Source organism: Zootoca vivipara, chromosome 7, assembly GCF_965207765.1.
Source record: "Zootoca vivipara chromosome 7, rZooViv2.hap1.1, whole genome shotgun sequence".
NCBI classification, from domain to species: Eukaryota; Metazoa; Chordata; class Lepidosauria; order Squamata; family Lacertidae; genus Zootoca; species Zootoca vivipara.
The window spans coordinates 94,297,557-94,316,640 of record NC_142590.1 but is presented as its reverse complement, the minus strand read 5'-3'; the positions used below and the strand labels follow the sequence as shown (position 1 = coordinate 94,316,640).

The window sequence follows — 19,084 nt, the reverse complement described above, 5'->3', positions numbered from 1 at the left end:
CTACTAGGTCCATAAATGACCATAGAGCATATATTCAGCACAAAAAGAGCAACAATTTGTTGTTGACAAAGGACAACTGGACATATAAAGGGCCCCATTACCTTCAGGAAACACTGGGAAACACTGGCCTGTGTTGGAGAACAGCCTTTACCAAAGGTGTCATGGGCTTTGAAGACACTCGAACTCAGGACACAGGGGAGAAATGCGCTAAGAGGAAGGCGCGCTTGGCAAATCCACACCGTGATCAACTCCTGCCTGGAACTCAATGTGCCCAATGTGGATCCAGAATTGGCCTCCACAGTCACTTACGCACTCATTGTTAAAACCGTGTTTATGGAACACAATCTTACTCGGCTACGAGGGATCGCCAAAGGGAAGAAAGAGACCTTCAGGAGCCGAGGGCCTCATCAAACCTAAATCCGGCCCTGGACCCAGAGTTGGGTCCCCTGGCACCCTGAGGACCCCATGCCCCTCCTCCTGCCTCAGAAAGCCCCTTTAGAGCCCGTTTGCATCCTCTCAGGCTTCCCACAACAGCTGGGGCTGGAAACTCAAACCTTCAACAGGAATCCCCACCGCCCTGCAATTTCCCCGATCCTTTGATTCAGAAGAATTTGGGGTCTTGAAAATCCACACAAAGCTGCCCTCTGCATGGCACCAGCAGTCGGCAAAGCTGAGAGGAGGGTGGGCTGGCATTGGAGTCTGTGCTGAAGCTGCTCTTGTGGAAATGGGAGCATGATGAGTGATTCTACCATGAAAACCCAGGTCTGGCAGGCTCAGTGCAGTGGGGCAGTGTTGTGGTGCTGTGAGTTTGGGGGTCAGTCTGGATGGTGCCCCTTGCGGTTCTTGGGAGCCTACGAGGGTGAAATGGATGGAAGCCAGCTTGCCAACGAGTCTCTTTGTCCAGACAATGGCTTTGGCTAACTATTCATGCACCACCGTTAGCTGAACCAAAGTATCTTCTCTGTGCCATAGAACAAATGGGGTGGGGGGCTTTCTTCCACCCCCTTACCTAGCTGCTAGGTAGGAGTCAACTGAGATGGAAGAAGGTTGGAGACACTGAGACCTGCTTGCTCTGTGCTGGAGCCAAAGCTGCGATGAACAGAGAAGCAAGAGCTGTTTGGGTGTTGATGCTGTGAGCATCTCCCCCCCCCCCAATCCTGTTCTCTGGATGTAAAGGTAAAGGGACCCCTGACCATTAGGTCCAGTTGTGACCGACTCTGGGGTTGCGGCGCTCATCTCGCATTATTGGCCGAGGGAGCCGGCGTACAGCTTCCAGGTCATGTGGCCAGCATGACAAAGCCGCTTCTGGCGAACCAGAGCAGCACACGGAAACGCCGTTTACCTTCCCGCTGGAGCAGTACCTATTTATCTACTTGCACTTTGACATGCTTTCGAACTCTAGGTTGGCAGGAGCTGGGACCGAGCAACGGGAGCTCACCCCGTCGCATGGATTCAAACCGCCAACCTTCTGATCGGCAAGCTCTAGGCTCTGTGGTTTAACCCACAGCGCCACCTGCGTCCCTGGATGTACATGCATGTAAATAAAACTCTCTAGTCCAGGGGTCAGCAAACCTTTTCAGCAGGGGGCCAGTCCACTGTCCCTCAGACCTTGGGGGGGGGCAGACTATATTTTGGAAAAAAATATGAATGAATTCCTCCTATGCCCCACAAATAACCCAGAGATGCATTTTAAATAAAAGGACACATTCTAATCATGTAAAAACATGCTGATTCCCGGACCCTCTGCGGGCTTGATTTAGAAGGCAATTGGGCCTTAGTTTGGGGACCCTGCTCTAGTCTAAATAAACCACAGTCTCTGCTGACCTTTATTCCAAGGAAACTGTTCCTGCAACTCCAGGATCCCATCACTGTTTGGCGATTGGAGTGTCATGTAACAACACAATCACCAGGTTTTCCAGGCAGCAGATAAGGCAGTGATTTTATTACAGGGTGCACAAAGATCAGCTTAACCCTCCAAGCACACCGGCAGCTGGAGCAGCCTTATAGTGGTGAGGGTGGAAATAGCACCAGCAAGCATGGGCATAAGTGTGTGTGTGTGGGGGGGGAATAAATCCTCAAAAATGATTGAAAATCATTAAAAATACTAAATTCACTGTGGTTCTGCCACCCCCCGAAAGAAGTCTGCTCCCTAACAACTCCCCCCCCCACAACAAAAATCCTGGCTACGCCCATGCCAGCAAGGCATATGGTGAGTACCAGAAGCAGAGTCGGGTCCCTGCCCCAAAAAGCTTACAATCTGATGGGAGGCAGGGAGGGTAACAAAGGAAGAATGCAAAAACTTTGCAGAAAAGGAGTTTTGAAGAAGGAGAGAGATGGCTTCACGGGGCTATTCTCTGGAAGTGGGGAGGAGGACACAGCATCATGAAACTGTAGAGTCGGTAGGGACCCCAGGGGTCATCTAGTCCAACCCCTGCAATTCAAGCATCACCTGTGTTATGATCACATGACCTTTCTATCCCAGCTTATAGAGTCATAGAATAACAGAACTGCAGCGTTGCTTAAGCTGGGAGATGGTGACTTGTCCAGGGTCACCCGGTGGGCTTCATGGCAGAGTGGTCTAACCACTGCACCACACTGCCAGAAGGGGTAGCAAGGGAGAAGGAGTCCCTCTGAGGGATCAGGGACCCTTCCGAGGGCTGTGGCTGGAGAAGCAAAGATCGAGGTCTTCAGATATAAGTGTGGGCAAGCAAGGGGGAGAAAGAGAGGAGAAGGAAGGAGGAGTCCGCCTCAGGTGGGGTTTTTTCTTCACCCCCAGAGATCCAGGAGCAGCTTTGGAGGGTCCCAGGAGCTTTTCATCCTGCCTTGGAGAGGGGGCGGGGGTCATTGTCTACCTGGAAAAAGAAGAGAGGCACCCCCCATCAGTCTCAGAGGTCACAAGAAAGGCTGGAGATTTGGAACATGATAAACCCATCAGAAAAGCCTGCTGGGTCTGGCCAGGGACCCACCTAGTCCAGCATCCTGCGCACACAGTGGCCAAACAGATTCCTGTGGGAAATCGGCAAGCAGGATCTCTTGGGGTTTCCAGAAACTGACATTCAGAAGCATTGCTGCCTCTGCGGAGGCAGAGCAGAGCCATCCTGGGCAGTCGCCACCGACAGCCCTCTCCACTTCCATGAATTTGTACAACCCACTTTTAAAGCCATCCCCCTTGGCCTCCTGGGGCAGTGAGTTCCATAGTTTAATTATGTGCTGCATGAAAAAGGACTTTCTTTTAGCTTCAGGTAGGTAGACGTGTTGGTCTGATGCAGTCAATATTATTATTATTATTATTATTATTATTATTATTATTATTATTATTATTATTAATACTCCCCCCCCCCAGTAGCACCTTAGAGACCAACTAACTTTGTTCTAGGTATGAGCTTTCATGTGCATGCACACCTCTTCAGATCCAAACTTAGTTGGCCTCTAAGGTGCTACTAGACTATTTTTAAAATTTCATTTTTTAAAAAAAAAAATTAAACATTATTTCTTTTCTCTGTCCTGAATCTCTCAACATGCAGGGCGCTGCCTAGTCCAAGCCACCCACCCTGATCTCTCTAGCCCCCAATTTTCTGTTCTGAGTAGCCGCTGCACTACGCCAGGACTGTCTTGGTAAGGGGATCCCTCCTGGCCCTGCAGCTGCGGAACTAGGAACCGAAACTCGCTGGCACCTTCTGCATGCAAATCATAGAACTGCAGAGTTGGGAGGGACCCCCAGGGACATCTAGTCCAACCCCCGACAATGCAGGAATCTCAGCTGAAGGTATTCTTGGTGCAGGCCTGTCTTACCATGAGCTGCACAGAACTGGAGGCAGTCTGCTCTTGTCAAAAAGTTGTTTCCGTTGCCTCCATGCCCTCGATAGAGGAACCCCTCACAGGTCCTGGAGGTGGGGCTGTAGTAGAAGCGAGTGCGCAGAGCATCCCCATTTCCTTGATGCTGTGGGAGCTGGCAAACACCTGGAAGGAAAGAGCAGGAATTTGCCTCCCCAAAATCTTCCTCTGTGCAGGCAGAGGGCCTTCTCGGTGGTGGCGCCCTCCCTGCGGAACGCCCTCCCGTCAGGTGTCAAGGAAATAAGCAGCTACCTGACTTTTAGAAGACACCTGAAGGCAGCCCTGTTTAGGGAGGGTTCTAAAGGCTTGGTGTTTTTATTACGTTTTTATTTCATTTTTATTTTTTTAATTTTATGTCTTTTATTCTTTGGACTGTTTTTAGGAGACTGAACTTAATTGGACTTCACACAGAATATAAATTTTCCAACAAAGGGAAGAGCCATGTAGAATCAGATGCACAAGTAGCATAATTTTTTAATCAGAAATATATGAGAACTTTTAAAAAGCAGAATTTAATTTAATGGAAATGGGGGGGGGAGAAAAATGGGGGGGGATTTGAAATTTATTATGTTTTTAGTTATGCTGTAAGCTGCCCAAAGTGGCTGCGGGAACCCAGCTAATAATTTGTTGTTGTTGTTTAGTTATTTAGTCGTGTCCGACTCTTGGTGGGGTATATTATTAGCTCTTCCAGCTAACAACAACAACAACAACAACAACAATGTATTTAAGAGAATACTGTAAACAACTAAAACCTTTGGCAGGATGTGTGTAGTGCTTGTAATGTACGAAAAACTATGGTAAAAATGGATTAATTTCCTTTTAAAAAATAGAAAAAAATAAGGGAAGCAGTTGAAGAAAGATTGATAATGGTAACCATGGAAGGGCGGAGGGAAGTCGAAGGATTCAGAGAATCCTAAAGGGTAATGTTGATGTTTAATGTTTGAATTTAAATTTGTTAAGTAAAATTTAATAAAAATATGTTTAAATAACATCACCATCATTTTGTGGTGTAGTGCTTAGAATGTTAGACCAGGACCCAGGTGACCAGGGTTCAAATTCCCCCACTTGGCCACGAAGCTCCCTGGGGGGGGGGACCTTGGGCCAGTCAGTCACTCTCAGCGTAGCCTCCCTCACAGGGTTGTTGTGGGGATTAAAGGAGGAGGGGGAGACCCTTGGAGGAAAAGGTGGGGTATAAATGCAAATCAGCGAATCAGTCAATCAATCATTTTGATAGCAAATGTTCTCTGAAGGGTCTGCAACCCAAGATGTGGCGTCCCCTAGGCTGGACTGCTACAATCTGCTCTGCAGGGGATTGCCCTTGAAGTCTGTTCAGGAACTGCAGCTGGTTTAAAATGCAGCCGCTGAAAGTTTTCGCTGTCTCCCAGGCCACTGGGATGACCTTATAACTCTCGCAGTAAAAGGTTGATCTGGGCAGGCTGTCTATTTCCAGGCCCAACTCAGAGAAAGCGGAAGGCAATCTTTTGAGATAATTACGGAAAAGGACAATTGTGCAGCTTAAGACACATTAGCTGACAGAAACACGTGAAATGTCAAGCCATTAATCTTTCTCTAAAACATGTTCAATGTAAGACATACATATGTATAAACAAATCAGTAGCTGAATATAAATAGTGTCAGTAGCTGGAAATTAGTCACTTGCAGGGATGGGGGGGGAAGGCTTCAGAACCCCCTTTTTTGAATGGATTTATTGAAAAACTGGATAGGTTTCAGCCCAGAGTTCATGAGTTTGGCAGGGGTACAAATCAGAGTCCCTCTCCCAATTCTATAATTTTAAATCAGTGTGATTTTAAAATCAGTTTTGCAAATAAAAATGAAATATCACTAAAAAGAGAGAGAAAAGGATAGAGTGTCCCATCACTGATCTGCCGACTTCTGCCTCTGGCCCCAGCCACCACTGCCATGTGGCCCCTGAAAGGTTGTCCATGAGGGGAAATGGCCCTCAGGGGTAAAGGGCTCCTCAGCTTGGGTCTAGGGCCTTCTCAGTGGTGGCCCCACATCTGTGGAACTCCTTGCCCAAGGCAGTCTGTTTGGCCTGCTCCCTTCTGGCCTTTAGACAGCAGGTGGAAAACTTTGCATTTCAATGAGCTTTAGACTGAAGGAAACTTTAGGCTCTCATTCCTTGGCCCTTGTTTCATTTTGCATGCAGTATTTCACGGCATGCATAAAGCAAAGAGAGACACGGATGAATTAAGCCTCCCCCTCCCCAACCCACCGGACTGTCCCCCTGCCTTCTCACCAGGATCTGCACATGTCTGCAGGCAACTCAGCTGCGTCCCAAAGTTGTTCCTGTTGCCCCCGCAGCCTCGGTAGAGAAACCTAAGACACTGCCCAGTGTGGGAGCTGTGGTGGAATCGAAGGGTGGAGTTGTCACAATGGCCGGGGTCACTGGGGAGGTTGCAGAAATCTAGGCACAGAGGAGAGACCCGTTTTACAGACTGTGGCAAGGTCAGAGAATCATAGAATGGTAGACCTGGAAGGGACCCACCCCAAGGGTCATCTAGTCCAACCCCCAGCAGGAAGGAGTCTCAGCTCAAGCATCCATGACAGATGACCACCCAAGCTCTGCTTAAAAACCTCCAAGGAAGGAGAGCCCACTGTTGAACTGCTCTTAACTGTGAGGTTAAGGAACGGAGGCTTCTTCTAGAGTCAGATGGAAGGAAGGGGTGAAAAGGCCAGGAAAGGGGACACTGGACAAGAAGGGAAGCGGACACTGGGTGGGGATGGTGCTGTGGTCGCAATATGTATGGCGCTCAGGAATAAAATCCACAACAGCAATGAGATGACATTGGCGGAAATATAAAAAGATTTTAAAAATGGGAAATTATTTATAGTGAGCTAAAAAAGAAGAAGAAGTTTAAACTAACTTTCATCAAAAAAACGGAAGCCTTCCTTTTAGGCAGGCATCCCCAAACTCCGGCCCTCCAGATGTTTTGGCCTACAACTCCCATGATCCCTAGCTAACAGGACCAGTGGTTGGGGAAGATGGGAATTGTAGTCCAAAACATCTGGAGGGCCGGAGTTTGGGGGTGCCTGCTTTTAGGCATCATGGTGGCAGATATTCCGAAGGAAGTGAGGAAGGTATTCATGTATGCAACCACTGCCGCGAGGAGGCTGATAGCCAAATGGTGGAAGAGACACAAAATGCCAAGTAAAATGGAGTGGCGGGCGAAATTATTTGACTACAGTATGTAGAATTGGCAAAGATGACAGGAAAAATTAGGAAGCAGACAAACCAAAAGTTTAACAAAGAATGGGATACGTACAGATTATATTTAAAAGAACTTTGTTCCCATATGAAATCTTTGACATGCTTTGATTAACTTCTGCAATGTTATATGCTACAAAGATTATAGATAGTTTATGATAAGTTAAAGGTCATACAATATGCAGTCAACAAGGAAACGAAGAACCCACTCTGAGCAAGATGGAAGTCTCAACGTATGGAAGAACTTATTTTATATGTAACATTTTATTGGTATTTGATGTGTTTTGTTTTTTCCTTTGGTTCTTTTTGTGGTGAAAGGATTCAGTATTTAAAATCAATAAAGATCAACGAGAGAGAGAGAGAGAGAGAGAGAGAGAGAGAGAGAGAGAGGGGGGGGGGACATTGGAAGAGCCAAAGGAGCTCCGGAGAAATAAGCAGGGGAGGGGGAGTGTTGGTGGGTGGGAAACATTAAACGAAGAACATAAAAGCATCAGAAGAACCTGCTGGATCATGACAATGGCACATCTCATTCCGCATCCTGTGCTCACAGTGGCCAACCAGAGGCTTGCGGGGAAACACACAAGCAGGATCTGAGCACAAGGGCAACTCTGCCCTCCTGTGGTTTTCCAGCAACTGGCCTTGGGAACCATTCACTGCCTCTGACTTTAGAGGCAGAGTAGAGCCATTCTGGCCGGGAGACATCGATGTCCCTCTCTTCCTGCTTGAATCCACCCAATCCTCTTTTAAAGCCAGCCCAGCAGTTTTCAATCAGTGTGCCACGGCACCCTGGGGTCAGGGGTGCTGTGGGCAACACTGGCCTCCGTCCCTCTTTCCTTCCCTCCCTTCTCGGATGCCCTCTCGCTTGCACAGCTGTTTGTTGCACCAGCCCTGGCTACAAGATCCCCAGGCGAATGTTGCCTCTGGGGCTGGCCAGGGGGTGCTGGTTGCCAGGAACTGAGGTGTCCTCGGAGTAAGCAAGCAAGCAAGCAAGCAGGAGAGGAAGCCCAGCTAGCCAGCCAGCCAACCCACCAGCCCTTGTTACAGTACTGGGAATGGACAGACCAAGTCTCAGGCCCCTGTGGGGCAGTGTGAGGAGGCACCTCTCTATGGGGTTGGTGGGGGGCAGCTCAGAGGCAGGGGTGGCAGAAGCAGCTGCTGGAGGGATTCCCCAGGAGGCTGAGGGAACACTTCACAAGGGAGGGTCTTTGAAAAAGGTTGGGGGCTGCTGGCTTTGCAGTCAAGGGGTGACGTAACTGGGCTCCTGAGCCTCACAGGGGTGCCACAGAAAGAATGTAGTTGGTCAAGGGAGCTGTGGACTCACAAAGGTGAGTCCAAATGATTTGCAAATAACTTGAAGAGAGAGAGAGAGAGAGAGAGAGAGAGAGAGAGAGAGAGAGAGAGAGAGAGAGAGAGAGAGAGAGAGAATATGCTGAAAACACGCAGAGGAACATTTGCCATCCTAGAGGCATCACCAGCCCGTTGAGAAAACTTGGGAAGGTGCCTTCACATCCCAGACTTTACACTTACCAGGAACAGAATGGGATGCCAACTCCGTCAGAAGCCCCTCATGAGCTCCTAAAGGAAGAGATAATGGCAGGTGAAATTCAAGAGGCCAGCCTCAAGTTACATGTACGAGGGAAAGGGTAGAAATGAACCAGGTGGCGTCTGCTTCCGCGTGGCACCTGGCATTGCTCCTAACATCTTTCCCAGTGGGGCCCTGAGGGGACCTTTCCCTTCCATTGCATATGCCAGGTGTGGGGAACCTTTGCCCCCCCCCCCCGGGTGCTTGCTGAACTACAGCTCCCACCCTCACCCCTGGCCATTGGCCATGCTTGCCGAGGTGGAAGGGGGTTGTAGTTCAGCAGCAACATCTGCATAGGCCATGAATGCCTCGTTCCTATTGCAGCACAGACAGCTGCCGTCGTCCAAAACAGCTGCCAGGTCTCAGGCTAGAAAAGGCTTCGCTGCTAACACCTCCCCCCAGGACCCAGAGGGCAGAAAAAACACACAGCTGAACATTCAGGGCCACCCAAAGCAGGTTGGGCCCCCGGCGAAATTTTTTTTTGGGGGGGGGGGCACCTCTGCAAAGGCTAAAAATCTTTACATGGATATAAAATAACTGTGTGGTCTCATTTTTATGTTAATAATAAATATGATGGTCTCCATGCTTGTTGAGAATATCAAGATCCTAATGACTCATATCAATAATATAAGCACCCACACGATTGTTGCAGAACTAACCATGCACTTTAAATGTTAAGCCTGCGTGGGCAACCCAACCCAATGTGTATCACACAAGCGCTTTGTTGTATTTGCACAGGGTGCGCTTATGAAAACATAAAAGTACGACTGCGCATCATAAAATGAGGCTGTGCTGTCCCGCCATCAAAGCGCAGGAGCAAATGTTCATATAGATTTGGAAATGCTCAGAAACGCTCAGTTCACAGCACAAGTGCACAAGCCATTCCTCAGAACTGTGCCTGCATTGGACGTAAAATATGTATCTGGTTAAGAATTACATAAATCAAAAGAGTCGGACTGCCAGGCCCCAGGAATTTGTACTCTCTCTCCTGCTGCCTCATCTCAGCCCTGTGAACCTGCAAGCATGGAGGGCTAAATGCTTCTGGGCAGGATGACCTGGCACAGTTCTTGCCTGTTTGTCCTCATGAGTCCCCCCTGTCCTGGGCAAACAGAGACCACCCTCAGGTGGGGTGCATGGCCACCATGTCCCCCACTCACCCTTTGGCAGGTGACCCTGGCTCTCACCACCAGCAGCTGAAGAGTTGGCACAGCTGGAGAGGAGCCCCAGAAGCAGGAGGAGAAGGGCAAGGTGGAGCTGCATGGTGCTCTCTGGAAACAGAGTGGGGGCTCCCAGGGGGTGGGACCTTCTTATAAGGCAGCCGGGGGAGGTGAGCCAAGAGCAGTTTAACCACAGGCAGTAGGCGACTGTTGCGCATGACTGGCGCAACTTCCTTCTGGGCCAGAGAATGACACTGGGAAACCAAAGCCATAAGCCCCTGAGGCAGTGAGGAGCCCCAGAGCAGCTAGGGGTCTTAGCAGACTGCAAGCTGAACACGAGTCCACTGTGGGATGCAGCCGCAAGGGAGCTGCTCCTATTCTAAGCTGCATCAGCAGAGCTAGAGTGTCCAGTTCAAGAGAAATAATACGTAGTACCACTCTCTTCTGCATTACGGGGGGGGGGGGGTTGGACTAGAGGACCCTTGGGGTACCTTCTAACCTTACAACTCTATCATTCTACCGTATGTTCCCATGGACTCCCTTGCACAAATGTGCATGGATGTTCAGTCTGTGCTTGTGTAGGTGTATGCACAAAATATTTTGAAGGAGAGCTGCCTGTTTAACAACCACTTGGCTGTTGAATAATTTGCAACTGTCAGGCCATAGAATCATAGAACCATAGAGTTGGAAGAGACCCCAAGGGCCATCCAGTCCAACCCCCTGCCGAGCAGGAAACACCATCAAAGCATTCTTGACCACTCCAGATAGCATCGTCAAAGTGCAAGTAGATAAATAGGCACTGGGCCAGCGGGAAGGTAAACGGAATTTCCGTGCACTGCTCTGGTTCGCCAGAAGCGACTTAGTCATGCTGGCCACATGGCCTGGAAGCTGTACGCCGGCTCCCTTGGCCAATAAAGCGAGATGAGCGCCGCAACCCCAGAGTTGTCTGCGACTGGACCTAATGGTCAGGGGTCCCTTTACCTTTATTGCTGCTACCAGCTGGGTTTTCCTAGGTAGCACAGAGCCCAGGATAACTCCCCAAGGCTGAGTTTGAATGAGACTCATCTCACCTGCAGAACTCTTTTTATGTCAAACTGCCATTTCTTTTTCCCAGATTCGAATTGTGAGCTGAAAGTTTAGTAGGTGGCAGAGCCCATGATGCAGCCTTTATTCTTTTTTTAAAAAATTGCAGTCAATAAATATTAAAAAACAAGGCAGATGTTCCATACCTGCGTTGATTTCCCCACAGGACTTCTGACATTCCTCCATTGTCTTAAATTTGTTGCTGTTGCCCCCGCAGCCGCCATAAACAAATGGGAGGCACTTCCTCTTCACTGGGCAGTAGAAGTATAATAGATTGTAGCCTCTGCAAGATCCGGTCTCAGGGGGCAATAGGCATGGGTGGCTGGGAACTGTGGGAGGCAGAGGGGTGGAGGTCAAGGAGGGGATGTTCTTGGGCCCCAGAGCCCTGTGTGCCCTTTTTGCCCAGGTGTCGTGCTAGTACCTGGGTCCAGGCAGTCCCGGCCACAGCCGCTGAAGCAACATTTCTTGGTGATGTCACATTCTCTGTCGTCTCGGCACTTGTCCTCGCAGGGGGCAAAGCTATGCACCACTTTCTTTCTAGGACACATGCCAGGGTGCTCTGGAGGAAAAGAAAAAGAGTTGTGAAGGAGGAGAGGTTTCCATCTGTGTCCTGAACCACAAAAGCAGGAGCCCAGTTCTACCTTCTCCAGCCACACTCTTGTCTGAATGACACCGCGAGTCCCTTCCAGTTCTTGGGGTCTTGCGCCCAGGGAGGGTTAGAACAGGGCAGGGGAGGTTGCTGAGCACGTCAGGCAAGTCTCTCTGTGAGCCATTGGCCTTGGCTGGCCCCTGAAGTGTCCTCTTCAGTATCCCCAAAGGATGAGCCAGACTGCAAGAGCCACAACTAAGGGATGGTGCTCTCCAGGCTAATGGTGTGGGGGGAGCTTTCCTCAATCCCTCTCTCCCAAGTGCTACATACCATAGCAGGAGTTTCTGAGTGCGAGATGAGCTGGAAGCAGGCTGGAAACTGGAGACACAGAGACTGAATTGCTCTGTGCTAATGGAGAAGCAGGCTCTGTTGGGGTGTTAATGCCATGTGCCCAGGCTGGATATACGCGTGAATACAACCCCATATCCTAAAGACACCACAGTCTAACCTCCAAGGAAACTGGACCTGAGTAAGTGCCTTGAACGCCTGTTTGGGGAACTCCTGTTTAGGGAAGTTTTTAATGTTTCGGGTATTATTGTGCTTTGAATACACCGCAGAGTGGCTGGGGAAAACCAGCCAGATGGGTGGGGTACAAATAATAAATTTATTATTATTATTATTATTATTATTATTATTATTATTATTATTATTATTATGGTGGGGGAACCTCTCCCTTCTCCTGGCCAATGCTAATGGTCTCACTTGTTTTTCATAGCTGCATGTAATACGGTACCCTCTCTGGACATCTCTGAAAAGGGCATTATGGCAACAGAGTCCAGAGGCTCCGGATAATTTTCTGAATGCCAGAATGTGTGAGGAAGTGACAAAGTGACAAATGAGAGTGCCACTGAGCATATGCAGAGTGCATTGCTCTCTCCCACCGCCCAGGTCCCACAATGCTATCACAGGCGATCACAAAACAGCTGGGCATTAGGGAGTGGAGATTCTGGAAGTGGCCTCTACACCACCTCTTCTTGGGCAGGATCCAAGCTCTGGGTGCTACAAAGCACCATGAGCAGTGAGGCTGCTGAACATCTTTGCCAAGTCCTGCTGGCATCACACCCCCCTCCCCCCCCGCATTCTTAGAGAAGCAATACCTTTCTCAGCCTCCAGGCAAGTCTGCAGGTGCCCGTATCTGCAGCACTTCTTCCTTGGGGAGTCAGCGTCTGAACCACAACTTAAGTCAGAAGAACAATGGGCTACATTCTGGCTGGATTGGGGAGGCTCCCTGGGGCAGTATCCACTGGTTCCTGGGTAAAAAAAAGAAAGGGAGAAGATTGAACAGAAGGAAATTCTGGAAAGGCTGCAGGGAACCTTGAGGATGATCTGGCAAGCCAGGCTGGAGTGCATCCCCACTCTTTTCTTATATGGCCAGGGAGTTCCTTACCTCCGAAAGGGAGCAAGCACAGCCACCCACACATGGTGTGGCAGCAGAGCTGGTCCCCTGGGCAGCTGTCATCTGTGGAGCAGAACCGGAGGGGCAGCGTCTCATTGCTTTGAGCCAGAGCAGGGCAGATACCAGGCTTGACTGTAACAGAAAGAGAGAGAGAGGCTATTGAGCCCCTCCTTGGCACTGAGAGAGGATTTCAGCTCCTTTGCTTTTGCTTTTATTACGTATTTTGTTTTTTTATTTTGTATTTTCATGTTGTGAACTGCCCTGTGATCTTTGGATCATAGAATCATAGAATCCTAGAGTTGGAAGAGACCACAAGGGCCATCCAGTCCAACCCCCTGCCAAGCAGGAAACACAATCAAAGCATTCTTGACATATGGCTGTCAAGCCTCTGCTTAAAGACATTCAAAGAAGGAGACTCCACCACACTCCTTGGTAGCAAATTCCACTGCCGAACAGCTCTTACTGTCAGGAAGTTCTTCCTAATGTTTAGGTGGAATCTTCTTTCTTGTAGTTTGAATCCATTGCTCCGTGTCTGCTTCTCTGGAGCAGCAGAAAACAATCTTTCTCCCTCCTCCATATGACATCCTTTCATATATTTGAACATGGCTATCATATCACCCCTTAACCTTCTCTTCTCCAGGCTAAACATACCCAGCCCCCTAAGCCGTTCCTCATAAGGCATCGTTTCCAGGCCTTTGACCATTTTGGTTGCCCTCTTCTGGACACGTTCCAGCTTGTCAGTATCCTTCTTGAACTGTGGTGCCCAGAACTGGACACAGTACTCTAGGTGAGGTCTGACCAGAGCAGAAGGGTGTCAATTTCATTTTCTCTCAGTTTCTCCTTTTCCCCCAATCTTAAATTCAGTTATTCACATTTAGCACTTTAAAAAGAAATCACCAGAACCTCCTCCCTAGACGCTTTCTTTTTTTATTCAGTTTCCATTCTTTGCTTTCCTTGCCAAAGTTCTGTCCAATTCACCCAGGGGTAGAAGACCCACCGCCCCACAGCTACCCCACAGCTTGCTCAGATCCGGATCCAAAGCTGTGACACATGGAGAAGCGAGATCTGTTGGGGTGCTGACGCTGCGAGCGCCTCCTCCTTAGGCGAAGGTTGCATAGATGTGCAAATGAAGCTGCTCAGAGCGATGGCTTGGGCACCCGCCGACTTCTCTTACCTCCAGTGACGTCCATGCAAACGTGGCCACAGCCGTTGCTGCAGCACTTCTGCCCAAGCGGGCAAGAGGCATCATGGGAACAGAGTTCCGCGCACGTCCCGAATCCAGGGCGCACAGCAGGGCACTGTCCGGGGCGCACTGAAAGAGAGAAAGGGGACTCCCACACTGGGATGCTCTACAGAGGTGGGGTGCAACCAGGGACGTCGCAAGGGGGGGTGCAGTCCGCCCCAGGTGTCATGCCTAGGAGAGGTGACAAAATCCCCCCTGGGCGGATCGGCATGACGGTGCTTGGGTGGGTTTTCGCGATTGGCACCATCATCGTTGTGAAAATACACCCGCTGATCACACAAATATGCCCTGCGATCAGCCTGGTACCCCCCAGTGGGTGGCATTCTCACCCCCTGGTGGGTGATGCTCGCATCCCAGGCAGGCAGTTTTATGCTATCAGTGGTCAGATTTTCACAATGGACGGGCGGCGCTGGCACCCCCGGCGGGCAGTGCTTGCACTTCTGGCTGGCAGCGCTGGCACCCCCAGGGGCCGGTGCTTGTATCCCTGGCAACGTTCCCAAAAATTGTAATGTGGGAAGGTGACAAAAAAAATTTCCGCACCGGGTACCACCTGGCCTTGCTACGCCTCTGGGTGCAACCAGCATCTGCAGGAGCCGCTCACTGCTTGCCTTGGACCACTGAACAATGGGGGGGGGGGGCTTTTGCACTCCCTAAAGACAGTCATCGGCAGGAGGCTAAAATGAGAATCCTGCAAACATTCCCACTGCTGCTGCTGCTGCTGCTGCTTCTGGAGCCTCTAGACTCTGCCTAGGAAAGATCCTCCCTTGGCCCAGCAGCGGCGGCAACTTGCCAGAGAAATGTGCCAGAGAGAGATCAACAACAGACCCCCTCCCTCTGAGGCAGCTTACCTTCCCCCCTAGAGCATTGCGGGGGGATCCTTGGCTCCCTGCCAACTCTACAGTTCTCTGAGTCGGTGGTTCCACAACTCACCTTTCTCCTGCCCGCCATGCCCGCTGGGCTCAGCCTTCTCCCTCTCCCAGAGCTGCCTGTCGCGATGCCCACTTCCCTGATGGTGAATCTCAGGGTCGACACACTTTAAGCCGCAGTCTTTAAAGCAGCACTTCTGCCCATGGTTGCAACTTCGGTCGTCCTTGCACTCGCTGTCGCAAGGGTGGAACGTTGGCAAAAGGCCGTTCTTGGGGCAAAGGCCCCTTTTTTCTGGGGAGGAGGGGAAGAGGTAAGCAGGGGAAAGCCACCATGAGCTCACACAGAATGGAGAGTCTGTTGCCATAAGAACTTAAGGACATAAAACGAGCCGTAAGAAGAAGTTGCATTGGAGGAAATTACGATTCAAAATCATGGTCAATGATTCACGTATCTGGATTGACAAAGGAAGATTAAATCTACTTGATTAACGAGGGAAATAGTTAATGAAAAGTCTAAGCAGGAATTGAACATGAGCAGTCAATGGAAATAGAGAACAGATGGAAAAGTAATAGAAATTAGGAAGTATTTTATTCTGAGCAGCAAAGGAGGGAGGGGAAAAACATTTTGAAGGGGCGGTCAAAAGTCAACTTTAAAATTTGTGTTAAATTTGAATGAATTTGCTGTTAATCTGTTAAAAATTGGGAAGACCAATGAAAATGATTTGGCCCTAAGAGGAGCCTGCTGGATCAGGCCAGTGGCCCATTTAGCCCAGCCATCCTGGCTATGCCAAGTCATCTTCTGGAAGAGGAGGAGCAGGCCAAGCAAGGGATGCCAACGGGCTCTTGGCTTAAGCCACGTCCCTGATGCACAGCCTTCCCTGCTCTCAGCTCTGCTGATAAGGCAGGGTCAGCCTGACACACCCTTAGCACCTTGGGCACCACCAAACCTTCCACTGTGGCCACATCATGGCTGGCCAGCTGCCCAGTGGGCTCTCCCTTGCCAAGGACAGCAAAGGGTGGTGGCTTGGGACAGGTGGGCAGGACTGAGGCGCTCTTGGGTTCAGAGTCAGGGCTGGGAGCGGGTGCTGGAAGGAAGGAAGGATCATCTCTTCTGCCCTGGCCCTTCTGGAGGCCCCTGCAGGTGCCTGTCACGGTCGGTACCTGGCTGAGCCTTGGTGCATCTCTTGAGACCACCCCTCAGGCAACACTTCTCCTCGGAGGTGCACTGGGAATCTTCAGAACAGGGGCTGGAGGAGGAGGAGGCGGAGGCAGAAGCATGATCTTCCGAGGGGGGACAGTAGCCACGATGCACTGCAAGGGAAGAGGGCAGTAATAATAATAATAATAATAATAATAATAATAATAATAATAATAATAATAATAATTTATTTATACCCCGCCCATCTGGCCGGGTCTCCCCAGCCACTCTGGACGGCTTCCAACAGAAAAATAAAACACAATAATCTATTAAACATTAAAAGCCTCCCTGAACAGGGCTGCCTTCAGATGTCTTCTAAAAGTCTGGTAGTTGTTTTCCTCTTTGACATCTGTTGGGAGGGCGTTCCACAGGGCAGGCGCCACCACCGAGAAGGCCCTCTGCCTAGTTCCCTGCAACTTGGCTTCTCGCAACGAGGGAACCGCCAGAAGGCCCTCGGTGCTGGACCTCAGTGTCCGGGCAGAACGATGGGGGTGGAGACGCTCCTTCAGGTATACTGGACCGAGGCCATTTAGGGCTTTAAAGGTCAGCACCAACACTTTGAATTGTGCTCGGAAACGTACTGGGAGCCAATGTAGATCTTTCAAGACCGGTGTTATGTGGTCTCGGCGGCCGCTCCCAGTCACTAGTCTAGCTGCCGCATTCTGGATTAGTTGTAGTTTCTGGGTCACCTTCAAAGGTAGCCCCATGTAGAGCGCATTGCAGTAGTCCAAGCGAGAGATAACTAGAGCATGCACCACTCTGGCAAGACAATCTGCAGGCAGGTAGGGTCTCAGCCTGCGTATCAGATGGAGCTAATAGATAGCTGCCCTGGACACAGAATTGACCTGCACCTCCATGGACAGCTGTGAGTCCAGAATGACTCCCAGGCTGCGCACCTGGTCCTTCAGGGGCACAGTTACCCCATTCAGAATCAGGGAATCCTCCACACCTGCCCGCCTCCTGTCCCCCACAAACAGTACTTCTGTCTTGTCAGGATTCAACCTCAACCTGTTAGCCACCAATCAGTGGGTCTCTTCCGCCCCAGGTGAGCATTCTTCCGGGAGCTCCTGGGTTTGTTGCTGCTGGAGGTGTCCTAGTGGCAGGTGCCGTAAATGAAGGCTGGAGCATTGCAAGTTAGGTATTTATTTATTTCATAAAATGTAAGCGCCACCGAAAGAATAAAATAAAACACTGAGAAGAATCAGCAACAACCATGTAAGGCTTTGGAAAAGTTAAAATAGGGCTGCCATACAGCTGGGAACATCTGGGAATCGGGCTGCAAAACAGCGTCTGGGCAGATTTTCACTGAATCGGCAAAATTAAGATTAAGATTCCCATAGGTGCAGAATGGGAATTTTGTGGCACCTGCAGTAGTGCCCATTCCACTGATTGAAGCGGTTGAGTGGGAACATGTGAGGTAAGCTGATCTCATAGGAAAACTGGTCCCAAGTTGAGCGTTTTACTGTATATAGTTGGTCCAATTGCAGATGAGCAACCGGGGCAGATCTCTGAGCACAGAAGTTACACGCTGATAAGGTCTCACTCCTGTCAGTGCAAAGTGCTTTACCTCCTCATCCACTCAGGCCACTGGAAGAAGAAGAAGAGGAGGAGGAGGAGGAGGAGTTTGGAGTTGATATCCTGCTTTATCACTCCCCGAAGGAGTCTCAAAGTGGCCGATATTCTCCTTTCCCTTCCTCTCCCACAACAAACACTCTGTGAGGTGAGTGGGGCTGAGAGACTTCAGAGAAGTGTGACTAGCCCAAGGTCACCCAGCAGCTGCATGCGGAGGAGCAGAGACGCGAACCCGGTTCCCCAGATTACGAGTCTACCGCTCTTACCCACTACACCACACTGGTAAGGCCACTGACCAGTGGCAGAGGAGATCAGGAAGGGGTTTTTCTTAGGGTGAGGCTTGGCCATTGCACTCTGGGCATGCTGTACCCCTGTAACTCCCCCAGATGCAAGAAACTCAACTCTAGAATTCAGGGTTGTGTGCGGAGGGCCACGTAGGCAGAGTCCTTTCTCAAGGGCACTCTGGCAAACAGCAGGGAATTCCACAGGGCTCTGCCAGGATCTTGTGCATTGCTCCATCCCAGCCAGGGAAGTAGCTGCTGAGTTTTAGAAGAAATGTGTCGCTTTCCACCCTGCATGGCACTGGGATATGGACCGCATACATACCTCCTTCAGGAAGGACACACTTCAGAATATTCCCCACACGGCAGCACTTCTGGTCTCCTGGGCAGGGCCTCCCCTCGCTGCAGTAGGCAGCTCCCAGGCGGTGACGGGTGATAGTGGCAGGGCACTTGCCGGGCGCCGGGGACCCTGGGAAGGAAAGGAGATGAAAGAGCACCTTTCACCACTTGCCAAAGCACAAAGGCAACCTGTGGCCACCAACCTGGGTGGCTTTAAAAGAAGACAAGACTCTTCCACGGAGGAGAGGGCTACCAATGGCTACTAGACACGATGGCAATGATCTGCCTCCGCGGTTGAAGGCAGCGCTGCTTCTGAATACCAGCTGCTGGAAACTGCAGGAAGGGGAGAGTTCCTCTTATGCTCAGATTCTAATTATGGGCCTCCCATAATGGCACCTGGTTGGCCACCGTGAGAAAAGGATGCTGCACTGAGTTTCACCTGAACGTGGACTGATGCCCACCTGTGGGGTCTTTGGTCCACAGCTTGAGAAACGCTGGCGTCCCAAAAGCTGAACTTTGCAAATAGTTTCTCACCATTTGTTGAGAGCGCTGGAGTCTGGAAGGTCTCCTCATCCATGTGAATTTCTCCTGCCTGGTGATGATTCGCACCTAAGAAGGAGGAAATAAAAACAATTGATTAGGTGTTTAGCAGTGCCTG

General features: G+C 50.2%; 1 protein-coding gene across 1 annotated transcript; it reads right to left on the bottom strand.

The window, feature by feature from the left end:
- Nucleotides 1-1,911: 1,911 nt before the first annotated feature.
- LOC148685204 (uncharacterized) lies at nt 1,912-19,084 on the bottom strand. Its single transcript, XM_088673511.1, has 13 exons — nt 18,961-19,084; nt 18,413-18,556; nt 16,198-16,347; nt 15,101-15,328; nt 14,102-14,239; nt 12,919-13,059; nt 12,629-12,781; nt 11,304-11,441; nt 11,029-11,211; nt 8,588-8,635; nt 6,092-6,259; nt 3,793-3,960; nt 1,912-2,852 (listed from the first exon to the last, which is right to left on the bottom strand). The coding sequence occupies exons 1-13, from the start codon at nt 19,001-19,003 to the stop codon at nt 2,842-2,844; spliced, it is 1,713 nt and encodes a 570-aa protein (XP_088529637.1). The 5' UTR covers nt 19,004-19,084; the 3' UTR covers nt 1,912-2,841.